This window comes from Hylobates moloch, unplaced genomic scaffold (genome assembly GCF_009828535.3).
Source record: "Hylobates moloch isolate HMO894 unplaced genomic scaffold, HMol_V3 SCAFFOLD_2, whole genome shotgun sequence".
Lineage (NCBI taxonomy): Eukaryota > Metazoa > Chordata > Mammalia > Primates > Hylobatidae > Hylobates > Hylobates moloch.
The window spans coordinates 127,123,863-127,151,668 of record NW_026652277.1 but is presented as its reverse complement, the minus strand read 5'-3'; the positions used below and the strand labels follow the sequence as shown (position 1 = coordinate 127,151,668).

General features: G+C 40.2%; 1 protein-coding gene across 2 annotated transcripts; it reads left to right on the top strand.

The window, feature by feature from the left end:
* The first annotated feature begins 1,010 nt into the window (after positions 1-1,010).
* CD164 (CD164 molecule) lies at positions 1,011-17,234 on the top strand. 2 transcript variants are annotated; one of them, XM_032156301.2, is made up of 6 exons: positions 1,011-1,294; positions 3,823-3,906; positions 5,574-5,645; positions 7,198-7,236; positions 13,321-13,377; positions 14,747-17,234. In XM_032156301.2, the coding sequence occupies exons 1-6, from the start codon at positions 1,120-1,122 to the stop codon at positions 14,911-14,913; spliced, it is 594 nt and encodes a 197-aa protein (XP_032012192.1). In that variant the 5' UTR covers positions 1,011-1,119; the 3' UTR covers positions 14,914-17,234. The 2 variants fall into 2 exon arrangements, with proteins under 2 accessions (XP_032012192.1, XP_032012202.1); XM_032156311.2 differs by lacking the exon at positions 1,011-1,294 and adding an exon at positions 1,389-1,995.
* Positions 17,235-27,806: the final 10,572 nt, after the last annotated feature.

Here is a 27,806-nt window from a genome sequence, read left to right as displayed (position 1 = left end):
ACAGCTGAAAACACAGCATTAAATACAACTTTTAAAGTCTAATTTTTACCATGTGATAACCGTATCAAACTTTGCGAATATTTTGTGAGACTTGGCAGTAGATGGCGCTCACCTTTACTAAAATTCTGAGCAGTGCCTGAACACTAACAGGCACTTAAGAATCCAGCTCTGATGCCAGGCAATCCCGTGTCCAGGTGAGGTCACTTTTCTAAGTCTCAGTTTCCTCACTGGTAATGTGGGGGTGGGGGCCGCCCCAATGGCCTCGCAACTCAGACCGCTTTTGATTCTCTGACTACAGTGGTGGAGTTGAGACAGATCGGCTGCTGCAACCGCCGCCTGAAATAGCAATTCGGAAAAGTCAGGTTGGGAAAGTGACAGAGTAGACGCCCTGCGGCTCTGACTCGGGCGGCGCCTCAGCTGCCCACACTATGTGGGCGGCAAAGCACAAACTCCTTAACCACGTGGCGCCTCCATTCCCCTAGGGAGTCCTACCACAGGATAACTTCTAGCAAAATCAATCTTCAAGAAAAAAGGAAGGGGTCCTGCCGAAGATATAAGGAAGCACTCTGGGGATCCGGCAGCACAGCAGAAACTTAGTTCTTGTGAGCCGCACAAAACCAACTTCCGCCCCAGCAGAGTTACGTCCGGAAGGCGCGGCCCCCGAGGTCACGTGGGGCTGCGGAATTACGGCCGGGCGGGGCGCTCAGGTGGAAGCCGTAAGCCACGTCATGTCGGCTGTTCCATGCAAGTCAGGGTGGGGGCCGTCCCTATCGCAGGCATGAGACAAGTCCAGCTGCGTCGTGTGTGGCAATCGGAGGGCAAGAAGAACGATTTGCAGAGGCTCCCAGTTTTCTTGGCTGTGGCACAGTCGCCTTGAGGGCCAGCTTCCTTCGGCTTCCTCCCGACTCCCCCGCTTCCCCCTTAGGATTCTCGTTGGTATCGCCCGAGCCCCACCTCCCTCCTCTTCGCCCCCGCAGGCCGAGAACAGGGGGCTCTCACGTGACCCCAGCGCGCTCCCGCGGGGGAGCGTAGTCTCGGAGGCGGCGCCGCAGGGGATTGAGGGGTAGACTGAGCGTTGCGCGCCACAGCTTTCGCCCGAACGCCAGCGCTGAGGAGACGATGTCGGGGCTCTCCCGTTCACTGCTTTGGGCCGCCACCTGCCTGGCCGTGCTCTGTGTGCTGTCCGCGGACAAGAACACGACCCAGCACCCGAACGTGACGACTTTAGCGCCCATCTCCAATATAACCTCGGCGCCGGTGACGTCCCTCCCGCTGGTCACCACTCCGGCACCAGGTGGGCGCGGGCCCTATGGGCTTCCCGCGCTCCCCTGCCCAGCCGAACCGCACTGCCTCCCCGCCGTGCGGGCGGGGCCCGGGTTCGGGCCAGGGTCGGGCGGGCCGGCCGCGCTCGGGGTGCGGCGGCGACTCCGGCAACATGGCGGCCAGCCTGGAGTCCACTCGCGGCCGGGCCGGGTGGGGAGCGCGCTGGGGGGAAGCGGACACGCGGTTCCCAGTGGCTGCGGCGTTGGGGCCCACCTCGAAGTGTTGCAAGTCGAGGTGCCTTTTAAAAGTGCATCGTAATTCCTAGCCTCACTTGGGGGTGAGGAAATGGAAATGGGGACGTGGCTTCCTTCTGCGGGGGCAGCGGTGGGGTTGAGGATGGGGCCGGGCGTCGCGCCTCTGAGGTTGGCGGTGGGGCCGAGCTGCCTCTCCCTGCCGCTGGTCGTTCACTCGCCCGGCGCCTCTCTCCGGAGGTAGCCTTCTCCGGAAGTCCGGGAAAGAGAAACTTAAAGACGGTAATGCTCATTCGTGTCTCAGTCTTAGAAAGTCGCTTGAGACTTAATAACATTGATTTTGCAGATAGAAATAGAACGTAGCTGACGTTTGAGCACGTAGTTAGTGAAAACTTCACACTTCAAGGTATGCGAAAAGGAAGAAAAGTACCCATCTATGTACCGGGTGTTTTGCGTACGAATCCTAAGGCTAAACTAGAAGGTAGGTAGTGAAACTTAGGAGGCAGATGCAGAGACGGAGATGAGTAAACTCTCCTGACGTTGTATGTTTATTCTTTTTAAAATTGCATTTAAAATTTTCTTCACTATGTCCTGTGCTCAGATAGCGTATGTTTAGTAGGTCGTGGAACTGGGGTTTGTATCCAGGTCTGTGGGTTTTCTGAAACCCGATCAGGAGCATGTCTTTTGTTATGTGCAGTCGAATAGGGCTGGTTAAGGCATACATACATTTTAAAGCAGAAATTGCCACATACCGTGACAACACAAAAGAGAGAAGGAAGATAAGTTTGAGGTAATAAGCAGGAGAAACACTAGAGGTTTAAAACCTGCAGTCTCGTATGATTGGTTATTCTAGTTAACATTAGTTAAGTAATGTTTACGTAGTTAACATTGGCCTCTTGACCGAAGAATGCCGAAGTGTAATGATTTTTATCACGGCATTCATATTCTACAAATTCTTCTCTAGTTTTAGTATTTGATAAAAGTTTAATAGAGTGTATAGTAAACTTAGTGTTTTGTTTTTAGTTTAAGGAAGATGTAATGGTAACATTTCAAAACGAGGGAAGTAAATTGCAGTATAATACTGAGAATTCTAACCGCACTATTTTAAGATGATAGAGCAGAATATGTTTGTCTCCGTCTTAATTTGGCAGTTTCCTTTCAGAATTGTGGTGTGTGTGTAAGAGAAGGTTGGAAGTATCAAATTAATTTGTCTTTGTGTAATTGAAGTGCAAAGGAGGTATGTATTTTCTGGAAATCATAAGTGGATGTGGTGTGGTCTGAAAGGTAGCAAATTTAGTTCATTGTAAAGAACATTTCAGACATTTCACTGTTACACCCATCAAGCACAAAGGTTTTTAAACAGCATGTTTTACCTATACAAACTAAAGAAAATGTATTTTTACTTTATGAACCCTTCCCCACCCCACCGTACATGTCCCAGTCTTTAATGGATACTAATGATGAAATATTGAAAGCAGTGCCTCTGCAGAACTGTTTTTTTAGGCAGGAGCAAAACAAATGAGAATGTTTGGAGGCATCTAGTTTCTAGGAAAATGAATGGAGCCCAATTCTTCTTTCTTTTATTTTGCTGCTTTTTCTCACTGGAAAAGAAAGCCCAGTTTTATAGTCCGTTCTTCTCCAGAAATTGAATTATGGTGATGAGTACTTGTTTCTGGATTGTTTGGCCTAGGATGAACTATTGACAAATACCTTGTTAACTTGAATTATATACACGTGAATATGGTCTTTTAGATGTTGTCTCCAGTTGTGGAGGATCCTGTCGAGAGTGGATCATTTATTAATCGAGAATCCCTGGGAAATTATCTTTGTTTGCAGCAGAATGGGCATCATCAGGGCTTGGGTTCAACCTGTTAAACTACTACTGTTACTACTAAAAATCTCAGCGTTTTATCTGATGTTTGGGGATAGTGATTTTCCTATGTGTAGTGTTGGTCTTATATCAAAGCCTTTTTCTCGATATTTTTATGTATTAAGGATGCTTTGAAATGCCTAAATCCTTAATGGCTGTGTCTTCCAATAGTTGTCCTGTGAAAAAAGATTGGTTAGATAGATACCATCAGGAACTATACTGAGAGTGACCACTAGCTTGTTTTTCTAACGCGTTTACTTACAGCTTTGTAATAATTGGAATTTCTTAGTAAACCAGTATAAAGTTTTATCGTTTATCTGAATTAGTAATTTTGGTGCTGTATGTAATGCTTATTGTTCAAAAAGATAAGTAATACAGAGTCAAATAAGATACCAGTAAAATCATTGATTTCATGCATCTCTTCCCCCAACCCCCCAGAAACCTGTGAAGGTCGAAACAGCTGCGTTTCCTGTTTTAATGTTAGCATTGTTAATACTACCTGCTTTTGGATAGAATGTAAAGGTAAGAAACTTTGGGGATGCAAAACTGTTTTGTTATAACATTTTAAAACACAATAACTCTTGAACACTTGGAAGTTATGTAGGACATTTAGGATATTCTGCACTATTTATTTTGCAAATCCAGTATCCTTTAAAGTGCCAGTTGCGTAGCACTCCCCCTGAAAATTTCTTGTTGTCTCCCATCCTCGCTTTAGATTCCTTAAGACTTGATAATTAAAGCTCAGTAGTTTGTTTTTTATGAGATGGAGTCTCCTGTGTTACCCAGGTTGGTCTTGAAATCCTAGGCTCAAGCAATCCTCCTACCTTGGCCTCCCTAGTAGCCAAGACTACAGGTGTGTGCTTCCTCACCTGGCTTTTTTTAAAGCCTGTTTTAAGGATTAAGAGTATTTTAATACACTGGAATTAGCTGTGAGTGAAGGTTGTGTTGAAAACTGTTTGAGACATTGATCTACAGATGTCCTGCAACGTGAAATATAAAGAGACTTTATGAAACTGTTGGATGCTTAGGTGTAAAGAAGAATGAGGTAGGGGGAGAGTTGACTTTTCCTGTACTTTTGTTAATACAAGAGGTAGAGAGCTAGAGGGACGTACATTGAAGTTCAATAATGTTCTTATTAGAACCATGATATTACTGCATAAATTATTTTAATTCTGTTTTTTAATGTAAAGTGGTTGCACTTTCTTCTCAGTAAAACAATCTAGTTGCTTTGGCGGTTTTTTTTTTTTTTTAAAGTAAAAAAACCAAACCATAAGTTTTTTTATATGGTAAAATTTTTAATAGTTCTAGAAATTATATCACTACGTAAATTTCAAAAAGCTCTTTAAGGTATTAACTAAATTGGGCTAAATTAACTTTTTTGCTATAGAAGTGTCTCTTTTTTTTAGGTCATAAAATGAGATTTCAGGGTGTACTCTTTCCCCTTTATATGGGAGTATTTAAGAGTTGGTGAATTTCGGAGATGGAATGCTCTACTTTAAGATTTGTTGGGAAAGGTTCTCCCCTTACTCTTGCTCCAAGTCTACCTATCCGGGAAAGTTGTTTTAGAAAGTATAGAAGACTAAAGCAGTGAGATCTGGAATAGAGTTTCAACAGTGTTACGGTGCCTCTTCTGTTTACTAACCTCTTAATAAAGACCCTGACCACTTCAACTTACTGTCTCTGCGCCCCCCCCCTTTTTTTTTTTTTTTTTTTGAGACAGAGTTCTGTATTTTTGGTAGAGGCAGGGTCTCACCATATTGGTCAGGCTGGTCTCGAACTCCTGACCTCAGGTGATCCTCCCGCCTTGGCGCCAACTCCCAAAGCGCTGAGATTATAGGCATGAGCCACCTGCCCTCTTTTTAGATGATGGCTGCCTTTCTTGATTGTACAGTAGTCTTTCCACAATTCTGAGATCTAAGTGTTGCAGATTTATTTGTTCAGTATATTAATGTGGATTTTTAATGGATAAAAGTTAGAGGGATCCTGTGTAATCTCTAAGTCAACGGGAAAAGGAGAATGACAGGGTTTGGTCTGTGGGTTTAACTTTAGGTCAAAACACCTCTAAAGTGGTTCCCACCGCCCACTTCTAAAGTGTTTGGGTTTGATTTCATAGAACTTAGTAGCAAAGTCAAAGATAACACAAATGGGTGGTTGATGCTGTTTGTCTTTTTTCCTCTGCCCCCCAATAGATGAGAGCTATTGTTCACATAACTCAACAGTTAGTGATTGTCAAGTGGGGAACACGACAGACTTCTGTTCTGGTAAGTATTCATATTGGCTGCTTGGAAGCTGACCACAGAGAGGTGAGGAAGATCACTGCCTCAGAAAGCCTTGTTTCAGTGCTTTGTTTGAAGCATTGCCATAATTCTCATCTTGTTAGAATTGGAATATGAATAGTATATTCATATTGATTGATTAAAGGATGATACTTGAAGCTTGGTTTAGTGATTTAGCTATAGTGTGGATGCTGTAAGTGTAGATGCATTGTCTGCCCCCACACTTTTTTTTTTTTTTTTTTTTAACTTTTCTAGGAATTCATCACAGTTTAGACACTATGTTTGCATCTTGCAGGTCTGGGAAACCTCATTCTGGCACTTTTGGTGTTATGATACTGGGGATTGTTGATTGTTAAATTTAGTCTGCAGCATAGTTGGTGCTATGGTTAAATGAGCTTTTCTATACCCATCCATTTTCTGTATTTTAATCTGAGTAACTTGATTACTTTTTAACCTTTACTATTCGTCCAGCAAAACGTTAAAATTCTACTTGAAGCTGCTGATTTTTCCAATGAGATTGTAAATCAGTGGGAAAGACACATTCCTAATTTGATGCATAGATAATAATTGAATAGAAGAAAGATTTTTGTGGAGTGTGTCTAACCTTGGAAGACTACCTTTGACTCTTTAATTTTGGTAGGGGTTGCCCCATCCCAATGTGAATTTTGTAACTGAAGATTTCATTAGTATTAGATCAGTTTTACTTCACACAGGGTGCGTAATATAGTTAGGTGGCACAAGAACAAACTTTTTTTGAGACAGTCTTGCTGGAATTACATGCTTGAGCTACTGGACCTGGCCTAAACATTTTAAGTAATTAATATGTGGTAGATAAACTAATAACTGTGAGACCTGTTGTTTTGTAATATTGCTTAGAGACAAGATTAATGAAGATTTCATTAGTATTAGGACGTTTTTGAAAACTGATTTAAAGGAAAACTGAATTTGTAATACTGCTTATTTGATGATGCACCAGTTAGAATTAGTTTCAGCTATGAAGGACATAAACCCCCAAATTACAATGGCTTAAGCAGTGGACTGATTTACTTTTCTCTCATGTAAAGGAAGTCTGGACTAGAGTTCAGCTCTGCAACCATTAGGGACTGAGGCTTCTTAGGTTTTTACTCTTTCACTTCTCAAAAATGGCTTTGACCCTACTCTCCAAGGTGGGTGCTTATGTTCCAGCCATCACATTGATTATTTTCCTGCCAGCAGGATGAAGAAGGGAATGAAAGAGGCTTGTATCTTACTTTAAGGATGCTTCCTAGAGGTTACGCATGATGGCCTGGTTGCACTGGAGACTAGGAAATGTCTTTTCAGGGGGAAGGGAGGTGTTGATAAAAAGTGGTGATTCTATTTCTAAAGAAGAAGAGACTGGTATTTGGGGGCAACTGTCAGTCTCTTCCACAGGTAGTAGTTAAGTGTTGTAAAAACTGTGAAAAGTGGTACTCAAATGATTGCAGGTCAGGAAATAGCGTTATAGATTGTGATATTTTAAATAGCTTTGATGTATATGGTTTTTCTTTTTTCTTAATAGTTTCCACAGCCACTCCAGTGCCAACAGCCAATTCTACAGGTAATTCAAGATGACTGTTTTCTTCCTTTTCCTTCAGTATTTTTAAGCTTTCTTGATGGATTAATTTTAAATAATTATGTAAAAGTTGTTAGTATAATTTTAAAAATGAGTAAAAACTTAAAGTCTTGGACCACAGCAATTAACGTTAATCTCTACCTTTTGTGACAGTGACACATAGCTCCAGTGTTCTATGGTCGGTGAATGTGAGCAGATTTGCTGAGGCTGTGTACATTGAGTCTGTAAAGTACTTTTTATAGATTTAGTGGAAATCTTGGGAAATATAGAAGCCTAAAGCAAATTATAATTCTCATCATCCAAAGCATCCAAAATGTTTTCAGTGATTAATTTCTTCTGGTCTTTTTTATGTGTATCTAAATAAATACACTTTTTATGAAATTGTACGATAACGCTCATGCACCTTTGTATTTCTTTTTCTTTTTTCTTTTCTTTTCTTTTTTTTTTTTGAAGGCGAAGTCTTGTTCTGTCGCCCAGGCTGGAGTGCAGTGATACAATCTCGGTTCACTGCAACCTTCACCTCCCAAGTTCAAGCGATTTTCCTGCCTCAGCCTCCTGAGTCGCTGGAATTACAGGCACCTGCCATCATGCCCAACTAATTTTTTTTAGTAGAGTCACGGTTTCACCACATTGGCCAGGCTGGTCTTGAAATCCTGACTTAAAGTGATCCGCCCACCTCAGACTCCCAAAGAGCCGGGATTACAGGTGTGAGCCACCGAGCCCAGCCTGTATTTTCTCTCTTAATGTAAGCATGATGGTATACACTTTACCCATCCTGCTCTTAATTGGAGAGTTAGGCCATCTCTCATTCTCCATGCAGTGAACATCTTATATGGAATTGCATTTGTATTTATCTCTGATAGGTTTGAGTCAAACAATTTCTAGGTCAGAGGGTATGATTATTTTAAGGCTCTCCAGAAAGATTTATTATTTTCATTCCCATCAACCGGGAAAGTTTTTACCATGCCCTCAACAGCATGGATAAGAACTCCTTAAAATTTACTAACTTGATAGGAAGAGTAAATATTAAATACTTAATATTTTACCAATATTAAATGGAACTATTCCAAGACAAGTACTAGGGTAAATGGTAGGGATAAGCCAGCATTTTGTCTACTGTAGGAACAATGAAAGATCTCAGTGAGCACAGCATGTTGGGAAATTTGTAAGAAGGTATGTGTATTGGGTGGGGTGCAGATGTGGTGATAGCTTGGTAGTGAAACTGCACTGGAAAACTTGGAGAGAGCCTCCAAGGTGAAGCAGTGGGTCAGCACATGTGGAGGAGATATGAAGTAGTACAGTGAGGTCGAAGAGTGTCCCATCCTGTACAAGGTGAGAAGGAGTTAAGCTGGTCCATCACCAGGGCAAGAGCAGAATTGGGAAACACCTTTGTATGCCTTGCTGGTAGACTTGAATGTTATCCTGAAAGATTTTAAAGTTTGTAGGTCATATGATCAGACTTACATTTTAATAAAACAACTTATTCTGGCATTGGGGAGAGTAGATTGGAACAATGCCAGAAGGAACTCAGGAGATTAGATAGCCTGTTACAATAATTCTAGAGAACAGATAGAGGTGGGCTGCAGATGTTTGCAAATAGGTTTGGGAAGTAGAAGGGGTAGGACTTCATGACTGAGAGGAGGAGAGGTAGAGTGATAAGGAGAAGGGGAGGAATTTTCACCAAAGTAAGCAAGAAAGAGGAAGAGCAGTCTATTGATGGTTGGGCCTGTCATTTGGGATTTTAGTTTAAGATGCCTAGAGTCCATTTAAGTGGGATCTGTTCAGTATTCAGGAAACTGCAAGTCAGGCAAGAGCTCTTGGCTAGAAATATAAATTGGCATAGGCAGTAGTAGAGGCACTGGAGGAGCATATAGAAAGAAGGGATGGGGCTTGAAGACCAGACTCTAGGAAACAGTAATGTCTAAGGGCTAGGAAGAGGACAGGGGAGGAAATAGGGATGGGGGTAGGGTAGTAAAAAAGCCCAGAGAAGTATGTGCAAGAAACTAACAGTATGTGGTTGTGGGCATAGTTTTTCAAAGGGAGAAGTAGTCAAGTGCTGTAACAAGGACAAGAACTCATCTTGAAACACTTATGCAGTGGTGTGTGGAGCTGGCTTGGACCAGCTTTTGCTAGCCAGCTATGCGTAGTAGCTCTTCCCAGCCCGTGTTCAGTGATACCATGTTGGTAACTTGAAACTGGTTACCATGGAAATAGTCATGCCATGGAAGTCTGCAAATGATACAAAACTTATTTTGAGCTGATGATTATATGGTGATGTCGTAAATGTTTAACACTCATTAGAAGACATTGACTAAGTAGGATGTTGAAGGTTGCTGAAACCAGAGGTGTTTGGAGAAAAGTAATTTTCAGAAGGTTGGTTATGAAAAGAAAATGGGGTGCAGGGAGTGGGGGAACAATTTCTTCAGAACTGTTGTTCATTTCTTCAGAACTGGGTTCACTCTTGATGTAGTTCTCTGCAGCTTTCTCCACCCTGGGTCCTCCTGTGAATTGCCATGAGTCTTTTGTGCTATAGCTCTCTTTGGTGCTGTAAAGGTGGAAAGCAGCAAGGGCTTATCTGCAGAAAATGCATCAGTTGACCGACACTAGTTGAAGAACAAACTTTTAGGCGGTTTCTTTTCCTGGCATGTGTACTGTCTGCCGAAGAGAGCAAGTGAGAAGTGAAGGGGTAGGTAAACAATGCAAGGAGAATCTAATTTATATAGAAGGGTGTATAATGAGGTTAATTAGAATGGCCCTCCTTCAGTGCAAATAATAGAATAGCGAAAATACGTCAGATATAGTGGGAAATGTTCGTATGAAGTGGAAGATGAACTGTATTAAGCAATTGTAATAAAATTTTAGCTTTTGTTATATACATGCCTAGAAAAATGGCAGGAAGTAACCTGTTACTCTGATGGGACTAATTCAGTATTTTTATGGCATTTTCTAGATTTTCTTACCACTAATAGCAACTTTCATAACTTACGATTTTTTTTTTTAACATTTCCTAATGAAATTTTTTTTTTTTTTTTTTTTTTTTTTTTTTTTCAGTAAAAGAAACAGTAGGTCAACAGAGGTATATTCCCTAAGTGGTGCATTTATTTTGAAAATACTGTCAATGTAATATTTTTTCAAAATTGAAAATAAAATATTTTGCCTACTTATTAAAAAGAAATAGTTTTTACCTTGTTCTGAGGCTCGGTAATGAGAACCAAATTGCAAAGTTGCAGAATTTTTTTTCCTAACATTGTCAAACAATTGGTAATAGTGTTTTGAGATTGAACAGAATTTGATGTGTTTAATTTGTAAAGTGTATTTTTTGTGGTTACACAGAAGCAGTAAAAAACCTTGACAGAAATAATGAGCTTTAACATAATCACAGCCTCTAATCTAAGAATTCTGTGTAAGGACCAGTCTTAACAGAGATAAGGTCTCTGTTATTTTCCTGTAAGATTTTCTCAGCATGGAGAGATGAGAGAACTGTTTAATCAAGAGCAGGATGGATGGAAGTATGTACAACAATGCTTGAAGTAAGAGGGAAAAGAAAGCAAATGAGTCTGAACTTATCCATCAGTATTATTTGTATATCACCTATTAGCTTCTAAGTAGTATCAATATTAATAAGTCTTTATTAATAAAAGTTTTTTATTACTTATTATAAACAGTAAGCTCTCTGTTTACTCATGGTCATATGAAAATTAGAATACTTTAGTTTCCTAGGATTCAGTCAACCTTGGGATTATGGGTAGTCAGCCTGTTACGAGAGTCCTGGTCTTAAAAAGATCTACTTTTAGCAACAATTCAGATATTTAGCAATGTCTGAAAACTGTCAAGCCCTGCTCTTTTAGTGTATATTTACTGTTAAAGCACAGAACTTCCTTTTTTATATTAGTAGAATTTGGGAGAATGCTGATTCCTATTGAGGTTTTTGTTTGATTGTTTGAAAGTCTAATGTAGTGAAAAGATTGCTCATTTCTGTGCTTCATCAACAGTTATTTGGCACCCTTTCCCTGTCTTTTGTGGGTTAAGCATATCACTTTGAAGTCTTATTCAGTTATGTATTTTAAACAGAAGTAACATTTGTTTTCCAAATTCTCTTTAGCCCTCAAATCCTTTTTTCTGAAATAATAAAAAAAGAATGTTTGCATAGCACCTTACATTTTTATAAAAATATAAATCTCATATGATTAATCTTCCTCATCTTTCCCCAAATCATCCCCAGCTGCCCACCAGCATAAGCAAATCCTCATATTGAAGCCCTTGCACTCTGAAGCCTGACTTACCTAATGATTTCCTGAGACAAAATAAGCTCTCTTAGCTAGTGACTCCTATAGTGCACTTTCCAAAAATTTGAACCCTACCCTTAGGACAACCTCTTAATGAAACCTTTCTCAAATGCTCCAGCAAACTTTGAATTTATTTGGTAGCCATTTGGATGTTAGAAAAAATGTTAATTCGTAGAAACTGTATTCACATCCTTCCTTTCTGAAAGCCTTGGTCAGACTTCTATTAGTATTCATACTACTAATAGAAACTTAATAGGTGATACACTGGCTGGGCGCGATGAGTCACGCCTGTAATCCCAGCACTTTGGGAGGCCAAGGCAGGCAGATCACTTCAGATCAGTAGTTCAAGACCAGCCTGGGCAACATGGTGAAACCTTGTCTACAAAAGTTAGTTGGGCGCAGTGGCGGACGTCTGTAATCCCAGCTACTTGGGAGACTGAGGCAGGAGAATAACTTGAACCCAGGAGGCAGAGGTTGCAGTGAGCTGAGATTGCACCATTGCGCTCCAGCCTGGGCAACAGAGTGAGAGACTGTCTCGGGAAAAAAAAAAAAATAGGTGATATACTAATTATTTAGTAGCTCTTTGGATGCTAGGAAAAATGTTAATTTGTATAAACTATATCCACATCTATGAGAACTCTTACAGATAACAACTTGTAATACACATTGTTCAATGTTCCTTTCTTAAGAGTGCTTTAGGCTGGGTGCTGTGGCTCATGCCTGTAATCCCAGCGCTTTGGGAGGCTGAGGCTGGCGGATCACCTGAGGTCAGGAGTTCAAGACCAGCCTGGTCAACATGGTGAAACCCCGTGTCTCCTAAAAATAAAAAATTAGCTGGGTGTGGTGGCACATGCCTGTAATCCCAGCTACACAGGAGGCTGAGGGAGGAGAATCGTTTGAACCTGGGAGACGGAGGTTGCAGTGAGCTGAGAATGTGCCATTGCACTCCAGTCTGGGTGACAGAGTGAGACTCCATCTCAAAAAAAAAAGCAAGAGTGCTTTAGTCCCTAAAATGATTTTACATTCAAACTAATCCTTCTCAGAGTGTACATTTCTTTAGCGGTATCATCAACTATTAGGTTGGTGCAAAAGTAATTGCAGTTCTTGCCATTAAAAGTAATGGCAACTCAAATAGTATTTTGGCCTCATGCAGTGTGGTGGACTAGAGCTTACTTACCCTTGGGCTCTTAGACTCTTACGTTGGGGAACTGTGGGCCCAGGGCCCCTGTTCTTATAAAGCTTTATTGGAACATACCATGCCCATTCATCTGCATGTTGACTTTGGCTGCTTTTGCATTACACAGTGCCCAAAGAGTAAAATATTTGCTTTCAACCCATTTAAGAAAAGTTTGCCAACTCCTGAAATGAAGAAGATAGGCAAATCTCAATACCCTTGTCAGAGAGAACTTACGACTTTAGTAGTTTTTGTCTTAGGAGAAAGATTATGAAGAACCTATAGTTCCTCACCTAAATGGTCTTGCCCTTGGCAGTGAGCAAGATAAAAGTTTTTGCAAATTTTATCCAGATGTATACATAGATTTTATACAAGATAGATACATAGACATGAACAATTTTATGATTGCTTAATGTTTTAAAATACACTTAAATCCTAGTATTCTTGGGTGCATAGCTATGTTAGTGAACCATTAACTGAAATTTGGCTTTTGGTCTCTAAAAAATTGAAAGCATGTTGAAGTTGGCAGGATTTTCTTTTAAAGCTGTTAGATAACTGGGAAGCTAGAAATTTAAGGTTTTTTAAAAAGACATTTTGTTTTCATTCCAGCTAAACCCACAGTTCAGCCTTCCCCTTCTACAACTTCCAAGACAGTTACTACATCAGGTAATTGAGGCTTTTTAGATTAACAATGATGTAGGATGTGTGTATGATGTTGCCCTTTACAATTTCTACCATCATTTTCCAGCTTTCTTGATTAATGGTTATGGAACTGAAATTCTTCTCTTACATTTAGGGGAGATCAAGGTAGTTCTTTGTTAACACAATAATGATAGTTTTGCTGAGATTCCCCTTCCCATTTATAAATGTGTAATTACATTTGACGTGACACTTTAGAATTAAGTAATAATGTTTTTCCAAACATTTCAGTACAACTTGTATGTAAAATCTAATTTGTAACTTCTGATTACTGTTAGGGATTGGTTGTGTGCTGTATGAGAGAGCATGGCGATTTGAGGGAAGATAATATATCCGTCCTTTTCACTGAGAAAGGTCTAAAAAGCCAGAATCACTACCAGATGTGCACCTCACTTTCTTAACCGTTTCTTAACATTGCTCAGTAACGTGAAAATTAGCTTGTTATTAAATGATGATTTGACATAATCTAATTTAAATCATATTTAGGTTACGCCACAGGATACTGTAGGTACAAAGGTTAAGAATCCTTTCCTCTCTCCATATTTTTAAAAAACTGATGCTAATCTTCTACCTCCTTTTTGTGATTTCTTTTTCTTCATGCTTATGCCACCTTTTTCTCAGTTTCAGTGAAGCCATTCTGTCTTCACAAGAAGGAATACAAAACAGTTGTGATTAAAGTAACCAACTGGTACAGCCACCAGAACCAGTGTTCTTTGATAACTGTTACTTTTTTCTTAAATAGATTATTTTAAATGGGAAATCGCTTTTTCTGCCTGAAAAGAAATTCAGATATTTGTTTTTTCCTTATTACTTGATAATACTTTCTCATGTGAAATTTGTTGGCAGGATATGCCTTTAAAAACAGTTATTTTACTTGTTGAAATTATAAATTGCATATTAGATTATTTTTGTAACATGAAAAATTGCAACCAAAATTTTTACCTTATACTAGTAAATTCAAAAGTCATGTGAATTTTCAGCACTATTGACATTTACACTCACAATGAACTAAAAGTACATAGTCTGAAGAAATTGTTGCATATTTTAGAAGTGTTTGATATATTCCCAGGGCACAATTTATATACTAGGATAATTTTTCCCATTGTTTTTATATTTGTAGTAGTACAGCAGCACTGACCACTTTGTATCCTTGGGTGAAATGAAAAAATGGGATATGGTTGTCTTCCTCAATTAGGGATAAATTCTAGCTGTAAAGACTTGAGGAAATACTTTATAGAATTTAACACATGGCAAAATAGAGGCTCAGGTGAGTCTTTAAATTACAATAGAGGACCATGAAACTTAGGATTGTTGTTTCTTTTGTCTCACCTAACAGGTACAACAAATACCACTGTGACTCCAACCTCACAACCTGTGCGAAAGTCTACCTTTGATGCAGCCAGTTTCATTGGAGGAATTGTCCTGGTCTTGGGTGTGCAGGCTGTAATTTTCTTTCTTTATAAATTCTGCAAATCTAAAGAACGAAATTACCACACTCTGTAAACAGACCCGTTGAATTAATAAGGACTGGTGAGTCATTTGTGTAACTCACTGAAACCAAAATACTATCTTTCAAGATGTCCCACATGGAAGACGCTATTCCAGGATCTTTAAATTTCCATGGATGCATATAGGATGTTTGGGAGCATCATCCATGAAGAAAAAAATCAATTAAATCATTGTGTTCAACAGGAATATTTAAAATATTCTGCATGAATCCTGTGGCTGTCTTCTTTATTTTAAATAGCTGCTGCTGTGGGATTATATTTTTTTTTCCTTAACATGCCAAATATAACTTTCTGTAAGTGATGGAAAATGTTGTCTTGTGCAGACAACATCATGACTCTTGGCAGTTTAAATTTAGTAATTTTAGTGAACAGAATTGAGAAGAATGTGCCAAATGAGAATGGATTTTTGGCTGTCATTTCAAAAGTGGAATAAATTTATTAATTTAGTAGTACTAAATGGTATCCTTAGATTAAAATTTTGTGCTTGATAACAGCTATTTTTTCTACATTGGAAACAAGATGCCACAGAAGGAATTGCATTCCAGATTTAAAGAAATGAAAGGATACCATTAGTGTGTAAAACAGGTTATTGTTCATACTTGTAAAGCACCTTATGTCATTGAGAAAATAAAGAACAGTGCCTTAGAAGACAGTGAAAGGTAAGCTCTAGCTTAATGTCTATGATTTGTTCTTTGACATTAAGGAAGGTAAGGATTGGTCAGAGGATGTAACTTGATGTGAGCAGTAGTAAACCTGTTTTAGATATCATACTGTTAATATTTTATTGAAAATTTATTTCAGAGCGGAGAAACTTAAGCTAAAGGCTGTTATACAAAATTGAAAGCCTAAGTATCTTGAGTCTCCCAACATTTTTCTTATGGCTGTTGAAAAGTATAAAGCTAAATTGATTTAATTACACTTTCCTTTGTACTTTAAAAAAAAGTATGCTAGCACTATTGTACCTTAAAAGGATTTCCACCAGACTTTCTTGACTAGTGACTTCTTTGGTGAGGCAAGAAGGAAATACATTATTTTAGAATCATTTACTATTTAAATGAGACAATCATATTATTTTGGAATCATTTATTTAAATGAGACAATCATTTTAAGTTTTAAGACAGCAGAAGTGACCAATGTAATTTCACAACACCTAAGGATTTTTTGGTTAATCAGGTTACTGTAGATTTTTACTGATTGTCCTGGATGAATAGACTGTGCTTTTTTTTTCTCCCTTCTTTTCTTCTTGGTTTCCCATAGTATAGTAAGCATGCATACTTTAACTTCTATAGTTTTCTTGTTTAGAGGGTCTTCTTCAGTTTTAGAGGATTACTTCTCCCTTGCCTTTGACTCATTGGACTAGTGCAGAGGCTTTAAGTAGCTTAAAATGGGCTTTTGCTTTTCTAGGTCATTAACGTTTTTAGTTTCTTTAGCCAATAGTGGCTGAGTTTCGCAGTTGATTTTCAATATTTTATAGTAAGAAACGACAAATTGCTTTGGTTCATTTCATAAACTGAAACTCTGCATTTAGATAACTATTAAAGGTTGTTAAGATGAAGATTTACTGTTTCTTTGTTACTCGTTGGTACAGCTGTTTGTTTTACTTGCACATTTGTACATATACTTAATGTTTTCAAGTGCCTTAATTGTTTAAAATCTCTGGCTTCAAAGTTTCTTGGGGAAAGATCGGTTTACCTCACATTTTTTGTTTCCATTAGTAATATTCTAGGTACCTCACAAAATGTATTATGGTGCCATGGCTGTTAGTTTTTAGTGAGTGCTGTAGGATTAATTTAAAAATAGGCAGAATTCCATTCCTCCCAAAGTGGCAAAAATTAGCTACACTCATGTAATTGTCATTTACCTGGGTATGAATTCCCTGACACCCATTAATGTCAACATATGTAGCAAATTTTGTGAAAATGTAACAGTTTGAAGCTTCTGTAATTTTGAGCACTGCTCTAACAACAAGCGTAATATAAAATTAGATTTTGCAAGTCTACAAATGAGCTCTTGCAACAGAACTCACAGCCTTTTTACTTTTTCCCCTAACTTTAGCAATGTAGTATCTTGAGCCATTAATTTTTGGATTTTTTTAAAAATCCAGAAGGTATATAGAAACCTTTTCAGATTTTTCATCTGATTTGTTCTTGCAGATGTCCTTTTATCAAATACCTTATTTTACCTTACAGATACTTGTTGCACAGGCAGATACTGCTGTATTTAGACATTTCTATTTCAGTTCATTAAAAACTTCAAAACCAATCTGTATCATGTACCAAACTGACTTAAAATAAATCTACATGTTTATTGAATTAATAGTGTGTTAAACTGCGTTTTGCTTATAAAATTTAATGCTTAGTGGATTTATCTTAGTCGGCTTGGGGTGGGCTTTCTACTCAATTTTTATTGCTCCTCTAGACCAGCCGATAGTAACTAAGGCACATGTTGATATCAGTAGAAAGCAGAGCCTTGGAAGTAATGGGTGGAGGGAGGACTTGGTATACTTGTGGGAGTGATTTGCAAGTTGATCTTCCACAAATCAATAGAAATTATGCTGTAGTTTTCCAATAATTTTTGAGAGGAATACTATCTTGTTTTTATATATCTGAAAGCTAGTTTGTGGCTTTCTGCCTTTTTAGTTCATATTGCATATACAGTAAAAAACCAAGAACTATTTGGTATAAATTACTATCAAGCCACATGATGTGACTTCAGAGTGTGGTTCTTGTTGTTTTGTGGGCAAAATTACGTTCTATTTTAAATCACTGGACTTGAACTAAGAATTTACTCCTCTGTAAGCCTTAAAACCTCTAAGGGTGGACTGAATAATTCACTTCAGAAATCATGAATTTTGGGTTTTGTATTAGCCTTACATACAGTCACATTTGGTTTAAGTAATACAAAACTTGATGCTAAGCTTAATGACTCTGGTAAACATTAGAAACAAATTTCTTTTTTTTTTTTTTTTTTTTGAGATGGAGTCTCACTCTGTCGCTGAAGCTGGAGTGCAGTGGCACGATCTCAGCTCACTGCGGCCTCCACTGCCCAGGTTCAAGCGATTCTCTTGCTTCAGCCTCCTGAGTGGCTGGTATTACAGGCACCCGCCACCATGGCCAGCTAATTTTTGTAATTTTTAATAGAGATAGGGTTTCGCCATGTTGGCCAGGCTGGTCTCGAACTCCTGGCCTCAGGTGATCCACATGTCTTGGACTCCCAAAGTGCTGGGATTACAGGCGTGAGCCACTGTGCCTGGCCTTGTCCAGTGTTTCTTAGTCATTCAAGAATCCAGCCTCATTTCATCCCAGCTGGAAGAAAAAGTTCAACATAGGGTTTATAATGTATTATTTTTAAAATTTTCAATTAATACATAGATTTTCTTAAATATACTTCTTAGAAAACAAATCGCATTTAAATATTACAGATATGGTGTCAGTCTGCTTTGACCATCCCCAGCCCTTTTCTCCTCTTGCCTTCAGTGGTGATACAGAGGTAATCACTAACTGGTTTACAATTAATGGATTTATAATCACATAATTGTATGTACCTTTGGAAAATAATGTAATGTGGATTTTTTTTTTATCCTGTAATGTTCATTCACTTTTTGGAGATCTTTCAAAGGTAGTGTATGTGGCTATACCAAATTTTTTTTTTTTTTTTTTTTTTTTTACATTCTTGGGTACATATGTACAACTTGCAGGTTTGTTACATAGGTATACGTGTGCTATGTTGGTTTGGTGCACCCATCAACTTGTCATTTACATTAGATGTTTCTCCTAACGCTATCCCTCCCCCAGCCCCCATACCCCAATAGGCCCCAGTGTGTGATGTTCCCCTCCCTGTGTCCATGTGTTCTCATTGTTCAACTTATGAGAACATGCAGTGTTTGGTTTTCTTTTCTTGTTTTCTGTTTCGCTGAGAATGATGGTTTCCAATTTCATCCATGTCCCTGCAGAGGACATGAACTCATCCTTTTTTAATGGCTGCGTAGTATTCCATGATATGTATGTGCCACATTTTCTTTATCCAGTCTGTTATTGATGGACATTTGGGTTGGTTCCAAGTCTTTGCTATTGTGAATAGTGCCATAACAAACATAGGTGTGCATGTTCTTTATAGCAGCATGATTTATAATCCTTTGGGTGTATACCCAGTGATGGGATGGCTGGGTCAAATGGTATTTCTAGTTCTAGATCCTTGAGGAATTGCCACACTGCCTTCCACAATGGTTGAACTAATTTACACTCCCACCAACAGTGTAAAAGCGTTTCTATTTCTCCACATCCTCTCCAGCATCTGTTGTTTCCTGACTTTTTAATGATGGCCATTCTAACTGGTGTGAGATGGTATCTCATTGTGGTTTTGATTTGCATTTCTCTGATGACCAGTGATGAGCATTTTTTCATGTCTGTTGGCTGCATAAATGTCTTCTTTTGAGAAGTGTCTGTTCATACCCTTTGCCCACTTTTTGATGGGGTTTTTTTCTTGTAAATTTATTTAAGTTCTTTGTAGATTCTGGATATTAGCCCTTTGTCAGATGGGTAGATTGCAAAAATTTTATCCTATTCTGTAGGTTGCCTGTTCACTCTGATGATAGTTTCTTTTGCTGTGCAGAAACTCTTTAGTTTAATTAGATCCCATTTGTCTATTTGGCTTTTGTTGCCATTGCTTTTGGTGTTTTAGTCATGAAGTCTTTGTCCATGCCTATGTCCTGAATGGGCTATACCAAATTCTTAATTTCTGTGTTGGTATATGTAGTATGGATACCATAATTGACACAGGTATTTACCTATTGAAAGACAAGCTTTTTGCAGTTTTTAGTTCATAGCAACAGTTTTACAGACCATCTTTGTACCTGCCACCTTGTTTATGTGTGACTTCCTCCAGAGTAGAAATGGAGGCATGGAAAGCTGCTTCATAGGGTTTCCACACTGAGGATTTTCACAGAGATTGCTTTCCACTTCTCACTGGCAGCAGATCACTTGATATCTGAACAGTTTTTAAATTTTAATATTCTGGTGAGTGGAATGATTTCCTTGGTGAATCATTTATTTTTCTTTTTTTTTCTTATCAATTTGTAGGGGTTTTTTGTTTTAATCTGAAAATATGCTGGCTGCTAATCCATGGTGAATAGATTTCAAAAGATATTTTCTTGGCTGGGTGCGGTGGCTCACACCTGTAATCCCAGAACTTTGGGAGGCCGAGGCAGGCGGATCACAAGGTCAGGAGATCAAGACCGTCCTGGCTAACACGGTGAAATCCCATCTCTACTAAAAATAGAAAAAATTAGCCGGGTGTCGCGGCGTGCACCTATAGTCCCAGCTGCTGGAGAGGCTGAGGCAGGAGAATGGTGTCAACTCGGGAGGCGGAGCTTGCAGTGAGCCGAGATTGTGCCACTGCACTTTAGCCTGGGCAACAGAGTGAGACTCCGTTTAAAAAAAAAAAAAAAAAAAAAAATTCAAATTTGTGTCTCTGATAATGGTTTGTGTCAGGAGACAAGCCACACAATATGAACAGGAAAAGTTTGATATGAAGAGATATTAGCTATAACAGTGGTTTGCAGTGATGAGGCATATTATCTGCAGAATTTTAAGAAATTTGTGAAGCAGTAAAAAGAACTTTTTTTATTTTTTATTTATTTATTTTTTTTTTGAGACGGAGTCTTGCTCTGTTGCCCAGGCTGGAGGCTGGAGTGCAGTGGCACGATGACAGCTCACTGCAACCTCCACCTCCCAGATTGAAGCAATTTTCCTGCCTCAGCCTCCCGAGTGGCTGGGATTATAGGTATGAGCCACCATGCCTGGCTAATTTTTTTGTATTTTTAGTAGAGATAGGGTTTCACCATGTTGGCCAGACTGGTCTCGAACTTCTGACCTCAAGTGATCCACCCACCTCAGCCTCCCAAAGTGCTGGGATTACAGGCGTGAGCCACCTTGCCTAGCCAAAAAAGAACTTTAAAGAATACAGAGATAGCAGATGTAGGAAGCAGCCACCACCCACTCCCTCAAGCTGAGTTTCAGAACTGATTAGCGAGCATGCAGTCCTGGCCCCCTGGGTGAAGCTCATGGTAGGTGCAAATCCATCTGAGAGAGGGCCAAGGAAGCCATCCATGTTTGTCACACCAGTGGCAATCTTCTGGGAAGTCATCCAAGGTGGTGACTTTACAGTGGCATTCCACTGTAAAGTTGTGAGCTGCTGGAGCAGGGCACTGAGGGTGTCTCCCTAGTGGAGCAAACCAGAGCCAGGAAAAGAAATCCCTCCAGCATCCTGCCAGTGCCCTTATAAAATATCATGCTGCTTCCCCAATACTGAGGCCAGACTCCTCTGAGGAGGCTTTCTAGTGTGGCTTAGTAGGAAGGACCAGGCTCAACTCCTAGCTTTGTGTGAGCTGCAAGTACTGTTTTTTCTAAACCTTTTCCCCAGCCTTGTGTATAAAAGGAGAAATCGTCATACGGTCCAGCGTCATTATCACAGAGCAGGCAATGAGAGGTGGATTGGGAGCTGAGGCAAGAAGTTGGTAATAGTCACAGTCCACCCCTTTGGCTACTCAACTTCCACATTTGCCCATCTACACACTTTGACGCTTCTCAACAACATTGGAACAGCTCTACATTTCCATCTAACAAGATACAGCTATACTTCCTTATAAGTCACGTTTGCTCCCTTTCCCCAACATGAGAAGCCCAGTACCAGCAGTCATTGTATCCATTGTTGGCTATATGAATTACTCAAGTTCTGTCACTGTTCCACCAATTGCTCTGTTATCAAAAGACTGATTGTGGCCAGTGTGGTGGCTCACGCCTGTAATCCCAGCACTTTCAGAGGTCAAGATAGATTGGTCTGCATGATACATTGGTTTCATCTAAAAGTGGAAAGCTAAAGCACTGCAGCCCTGCATCCAGACCAATCTGTCTTGGGCGGATCACTGAAGGTCGGGAGTTTGAGACCAACCTGGCCAACATGGTGAAATCCCATCTCTACTAAAAATACACAAATTAGCTGGGCATAGTGGCAGACACCTGTAATCTCAGCTACTTGGGAGGCTGAGTCAGGAGAATCACTTGAACCTGGTAGGCAGAGGTTGCAGTGAGCTGAGATTGTGCCACTGCATTCCAGTCTAGGCGATAGAGCAAGATTCTGTCTCAAAAAATAATAAACCCAATTGTCAATTTAACCTCGAAAACCGTGTATATTAAGTTAAAATGCAAGGAGAAAGTGAAAATGGTTAGAACATATGAATAAATACAAGAGGAAAATGGAAAACATTCAAAGCTACTATAGCCGTCATTTCTACAAACCTTCAACCTCTTTTAACTCCCTATTTGAGATTTATTTTGCCCTTGGCCAGAACCTCAGCGAAGAATCTTGAGTCCTCCTGTGCTACCTGTTTTGGTTGCTGTAATTTTTCATGAGCCTTTACTATTGGATGTGGGAATACTCAGGCACCCAGAGAATCTCCTGTGTTCCAGAAATAGTCCTTTTTGCCTCCATTGTGTACTAGCAATACACTCACTCTGGTAATCAGGATTGATCATTCCTGCCAGTATAGTTACACCTTTTGTTCCTTATTGGTTCAGTGGCGTCAGAAACCCAGATGGCAGTCTTGTCTTAGATCCTACATCAGTGGAACAAGTGTTGTATCTCTGATTGAAGGATCCCCTGGGAACTAAGACTGCCAAACCAGCAAGCTTGAGTTTGCTAAAGTAAGAAGTATAATCATGAAAGGAGCCACTCCCACTTCCACCCTGTGATTCCCAGAACTGTATACTCTGGCTCAAAGCATGTACTGTCATGTGGAACTCCATCCTTCACTGTGGTATCTGCCAGCTATCATCATAAGTGGGTATTGAGTGAACCATTCCACCTTTCAATTAGATTAACCACTTCTGGGTTTTGGAGTATGTTAATTTCATAGGCATGAACTCATTGCAGCATTTCATTTGCTGGGAAACTGATTCCATGCTTAGAAGCAATGCTATGGGAAATGCCATGGTGGTGGACAAGGCATTTTGTGAGTAGGTGGATTGGATAGTAGTACTGGCAGAAGCATTATGGGCAGGAAAGGGAATCCATATCCAGAATACGTGTCTATTCCAGTGAAGATGAATCTCTGCCCCCTACATGATGGAAAAGATCTGATGTAGTCAACTTGCCACCAGGTAGATGGCTGTTACCCATGGAATTGGTGCCATATTGCAGCCTTGATATTGGTCTTGGCTCTTGACAGATTGGGCAGTTGGCAGTAGTGCCTGTCAGCCTTGGTAAGGGGAATCCCCCGATGTTGAGCCCACACACAGCCTCTATCCCTGCTACTGTGGCTGCATTATTTATGGACCCATTGAGCAAGTGGTATAGTAGCTGGGGAATGTGCACTGAGATTATAATTAATGTAACTGATAACCTCAGCACATTGTTTTGTCAACTTGATTAATAAGAGCCTCCTCTGCTATGGATGCCCTTTGGTGGGTGTATTAGTCCGAAGCTGCTGATAGACATACCTGAGACTGGGCACTTTACAAAAGAAAGATTTAACGGGCTTACAGTTATTCCACATGGCTGGGGAGGCCTCACAATCATGGCGGAAGGCAAGGAAGAGCAAGTCACGTCTTACATAGATGGCAGCAGGCAAAGAGAGAGCTTGTGCAGAGAAACTCCCGTTTTTAAAACCAGATCTCATGAGACTTACTCACTGTCACAAGAACAGCATGGGAAAGACCCCTCCCCCATGATTCAGTCGTCTCCCACTGGGTCCCTTCTACAACACGTGAGAATTATGGGAGCTACAAGATGATATTTGGGTGGGGACACAGAGCCAAACCATATCAGTGGGCATTAACCTAGGGCACAAATATCTTTAGTCTGTGCCCATTCCCAGAGGTCCGTCCACAGATGATTCCCAGACTTCCTTGTCACCAGCCTTCCAGACCTGTTTCTTCCAAGTCCCTATCTAGCCAAGCCATCGGCAGCTACCCATTAATTAGTATAAGTCTGTACTTATGGCCATCTCTCAGTTCAGACAAGTGGCCAACCAAAGGTATTACTTGAAGTTCTGTTCACTGGGAGGATTTTTTTTTCTTTTGACCACTGTCCTTCAGGGTGGCCCTTGGGTGGGGCTATAGTGCTTTAGCTATCCACTTTTGCATGAAACCAACATATGCAGACCAATCTGTAAACCAGACTTGATTTTTTTTCTTTCTTGGTCAATTGGTTAGAACAACCCCCAGGAGACCATAGGTATGGGTTGAGGGAGAGAAGGCAATGAAAGAGGAGTTGGTGTTGAAAGAGTCTGAGCCAACTGTTCAAGCAAGCTATGCTACCTCTGTCTTCAGACCTGCTAAAGCAAGCTAAGTCTATTGTGCACCATTTCTGTCTGATGATAGATTGCTGCTTTGCATGTCCAAGTTCATGACTAGGCTAGCTAACATCCACATTATGATGGCAAGCTCAGGCCACATGATCCCCTGCCATCCCATGGTTAGGTTTTCAGTCTCTACCAAGGCACAGTAGTAAGACAGCGGTTTCTTAAAAGCAGAGTAGTAATCTTCAGAAGACATGGGTTTTCTTCCCCATGATTCTCCTACTGGTGCTAAAAGAGGCTCCACACAATATCCCTATAGGCCGTGATACTTTCAGTATCAGTGGATCTGCTGGATCATAAGACCCACATGGTAGAGCAGCTTGTGCTGTAACTCAAACTTGCAATAGAGCCTTTTCTTGCTCTAGTACCCACTCAAAAATGATCATCTTATGGGTGACTCTAGATGGGCTGAAATAGCACACTTGAATAAAGCATATGTTGCCTTCAAAATTCAAAATGACCTACCAAGCATCATGTCTTTTTAATCATGGTGCACAGTGTGAAGTGCAGCAACTTATCTTTCATTTTGGAAGGGGATATTTTAATTTGTTCCAAATCATTGAACCCCTAGAAACTTCACTGAGTTTCTGAATTACGGGATTTTTCTTTCACCTTTTAGTTTTTGTATGTTTTATTAAGCACCTAAGTACTTGCCACATCCTGCTCATTATTTCTAGTCAGCATAATGTCATCAGTGTAGTGGACCAATGTGATATTGTGTGGAATATCATGATGAACAAAGTCTCTGTGGACTATATCATGGCAGAGAGAAGGAGAACTGACAAAGCTTTGAGGCAAGACTATAAAGATATACTGTGGCTTTGCCAGGTAAAAGCAAACTGCCTCTCATGCTACAAAAGGCTTTAAGGAAATAACTGCATGTCAAGTCCCAGGAGCATATTTGTTGCAGTAAAGATAATAAGTCTGTGACAGCAGCTGCAATTGAAATCACCACCTCATTAAGATGTGGAACTGATACTCCCTAGTTGTTTTCTAAGATCTGTTTTCTGCACAGGCCAGAGTGGTGAGTTAAATGATGAAGGGATGGTTATCATCACTCTTGCTGCTTTCAAGTGTTTGATGGTGGCATTAATGCCCAGGGCCATTTCCCCAGGGTTATGGTATTGCTTCTGGTTTGCTTTTTTGATAGGGAAAGTTCCAGGGGCTTCCAGTAATCCCTTCCTACCATAATTGATTCTTAGCTCATATGTCAAAAAACCAATATGGAAATTCTTCATATTGTTAATTATATTTATTCTAATTATTCACTCAGAAACTGGGGAAGTAGTCACAGGGTGGGTCCATGTGCCAATTTGGTCCACTGTAATTCAGACCTGAGCTATGACTCTTTCTATAGCACCTTACCACTGTAAGCCTTCATTTTGTCTGGTAAGCCACAGTGGTGTTTTGGGAACAAGAATTAGCATTAATTTAGGCCCTGGGTCTAGTAACCACCAAAATGTCTGGATATTTTCTTTTCTCTGAAGAACAGTAATTTAAGAAAATGATTGCAGGTCCCTTAGGGAACGGTTTGGAAGAAGATGTATAACATGAACCTGCAGCAGTGAAGGGTCCTTCCTCAAGGAGATCCATCCTCCCCTTTGGTCAAGGGCCTCTGGTCTGTGAATTGGAACCTGGGTCAGGGGCTGTGACTCTTCACTGTGGTGACTCAAGTTTTGGCTACTAGACCTATAGATTTTTCTGTTATATACATTAAGCAATTTTCTGTTACATACATTAAGCAATGTTATATACATTAAGCAATTTCTGTTACATACATTAAGCAATCTATGATTTCGTATGATTTCATACCTGGGGACACATTAACTACCAAAGATCTCTGCAGGCCAAGGGATTCTGACTACTGATACATCCCTATTGCCCTTTATAATGGATGTGCCCACCTTGTCTTTGCCAGTTAAAGCCTGCCACTTCACTCTTCTACTTTGGAATTGCATTTTCTTCATTGAAATCACAGGGCCCATCTCAATGGCAATGAGAAATTTGATGAGCTTATAAATACAACTGTCATTGTAATTTAGCATGCCCCTAATAAAAATTTGTGCTTGATTTTTAGCAATATTATCCCTGTGACTGAGAAATAAGAGATACTTTTAGGGGTATCATGGAAGTTCTCTGGTTTCAGACCATGAATTAAGCCTAGAATTAAAGGTCATGACTTGCCATTTTCTTCCAGAAGTGCTGAAGTGCATTCAAAAAAATCCACCTCACACCACAGTCTCTATAGTCAACATGACTACCATGATAGTCAATGTAGTAGCAATTTAGGCTCCTAAAGGCACATGCTTCAGCAGGTACTTCAGCACAATCTGCCACAGGTAATAACGTGATTGTGATGCCACTGCATGCAAAGAATACTAACATTCCAATTTCCTGTTGGCTCAGCACTGTGTTCAAGCCTAAGGTTGCAGCCAACCAAATCCCAAGTTCCATCTGTGTTCTGTTTCAGTACATTTTCTGTTGCTTATAACATAATACCTGAAATGGGGAAATTTGTGAAGAAAAGGAATTTATTTCTTAAAGTTATGGAGGCTGGGAAACCTAAGGTTGAGGAGGCATGTCTGGTAAGAGCCTTCTTGCTGGTGGGGACCCTCCACAGAGACCTGAGGCAGCACAGGGCGTCACATGGTGAGGGAGCTGAGCATGCTAGCCCAAGTCTTCCTTTCTTATAAAGCCACCAGTCCCACTCCCATGATAGTCCATTAATTTAACAACCCACAAATCCAATCCATGAATGGATTAATCGATTCATAAAGGCAGAGTCCTCATGACCCAATCACCTCTTAAAGGTCTCACCTTTCAGTACTGCCACATTGGGGATTAAATTTTAACATGAGTTTTGGAGAGGACAAACACTCAAACCATAGCAGGTCTATCCTCTGGGAACACCCTGCTCCTGGTACCAGTTCTGTATCAGTCATGGGCCAATCGGGAGATAGAAAGCACACAGTAATTCAAACAGGGAAAGTTTGATATAAAGAATTATTAACTATAACAAAGGATTGGCATACTGCTTGTAAGCAATAAAGAGAACTCTAAAGAATACAAGGATAGCGGATGTAGGTACCAGCCACTACCCTTCAGGGCTGAGATCCAGACCTCATTGGAGAGGATCTGGCCAAAGCTTACTGGATGGCTGGGAAATTCACCGAGACTGCAAAGCTACTCAAAGGGGTGCTGGAGGGGACCCGTCATAGGAGGTGCCATGCAAGTGACACTCTACCATGGAGCTACATGCATCACTGGAGCCAGGCACTGCAGAAGCTGTATATACTACAAGAACCTGGTGCTGCAGAAGCCATGCACACTGCAAGAGCCTGCCTAGAGGAGCACAAGGTAACCTGGGAAAAAACCCTGCCACCTCCTACAGGGTCCCTCCAGCAACCTCTACTGACAAAGCTTAACTTCTTGCCAGTTGGCAAAGAGGAAATATTTATAGGGTCCATATTTGTTATTGCAGAACAGACAATAAAGAATGAATTTGGAGCTGAGATATAAGTTGATAACTGATA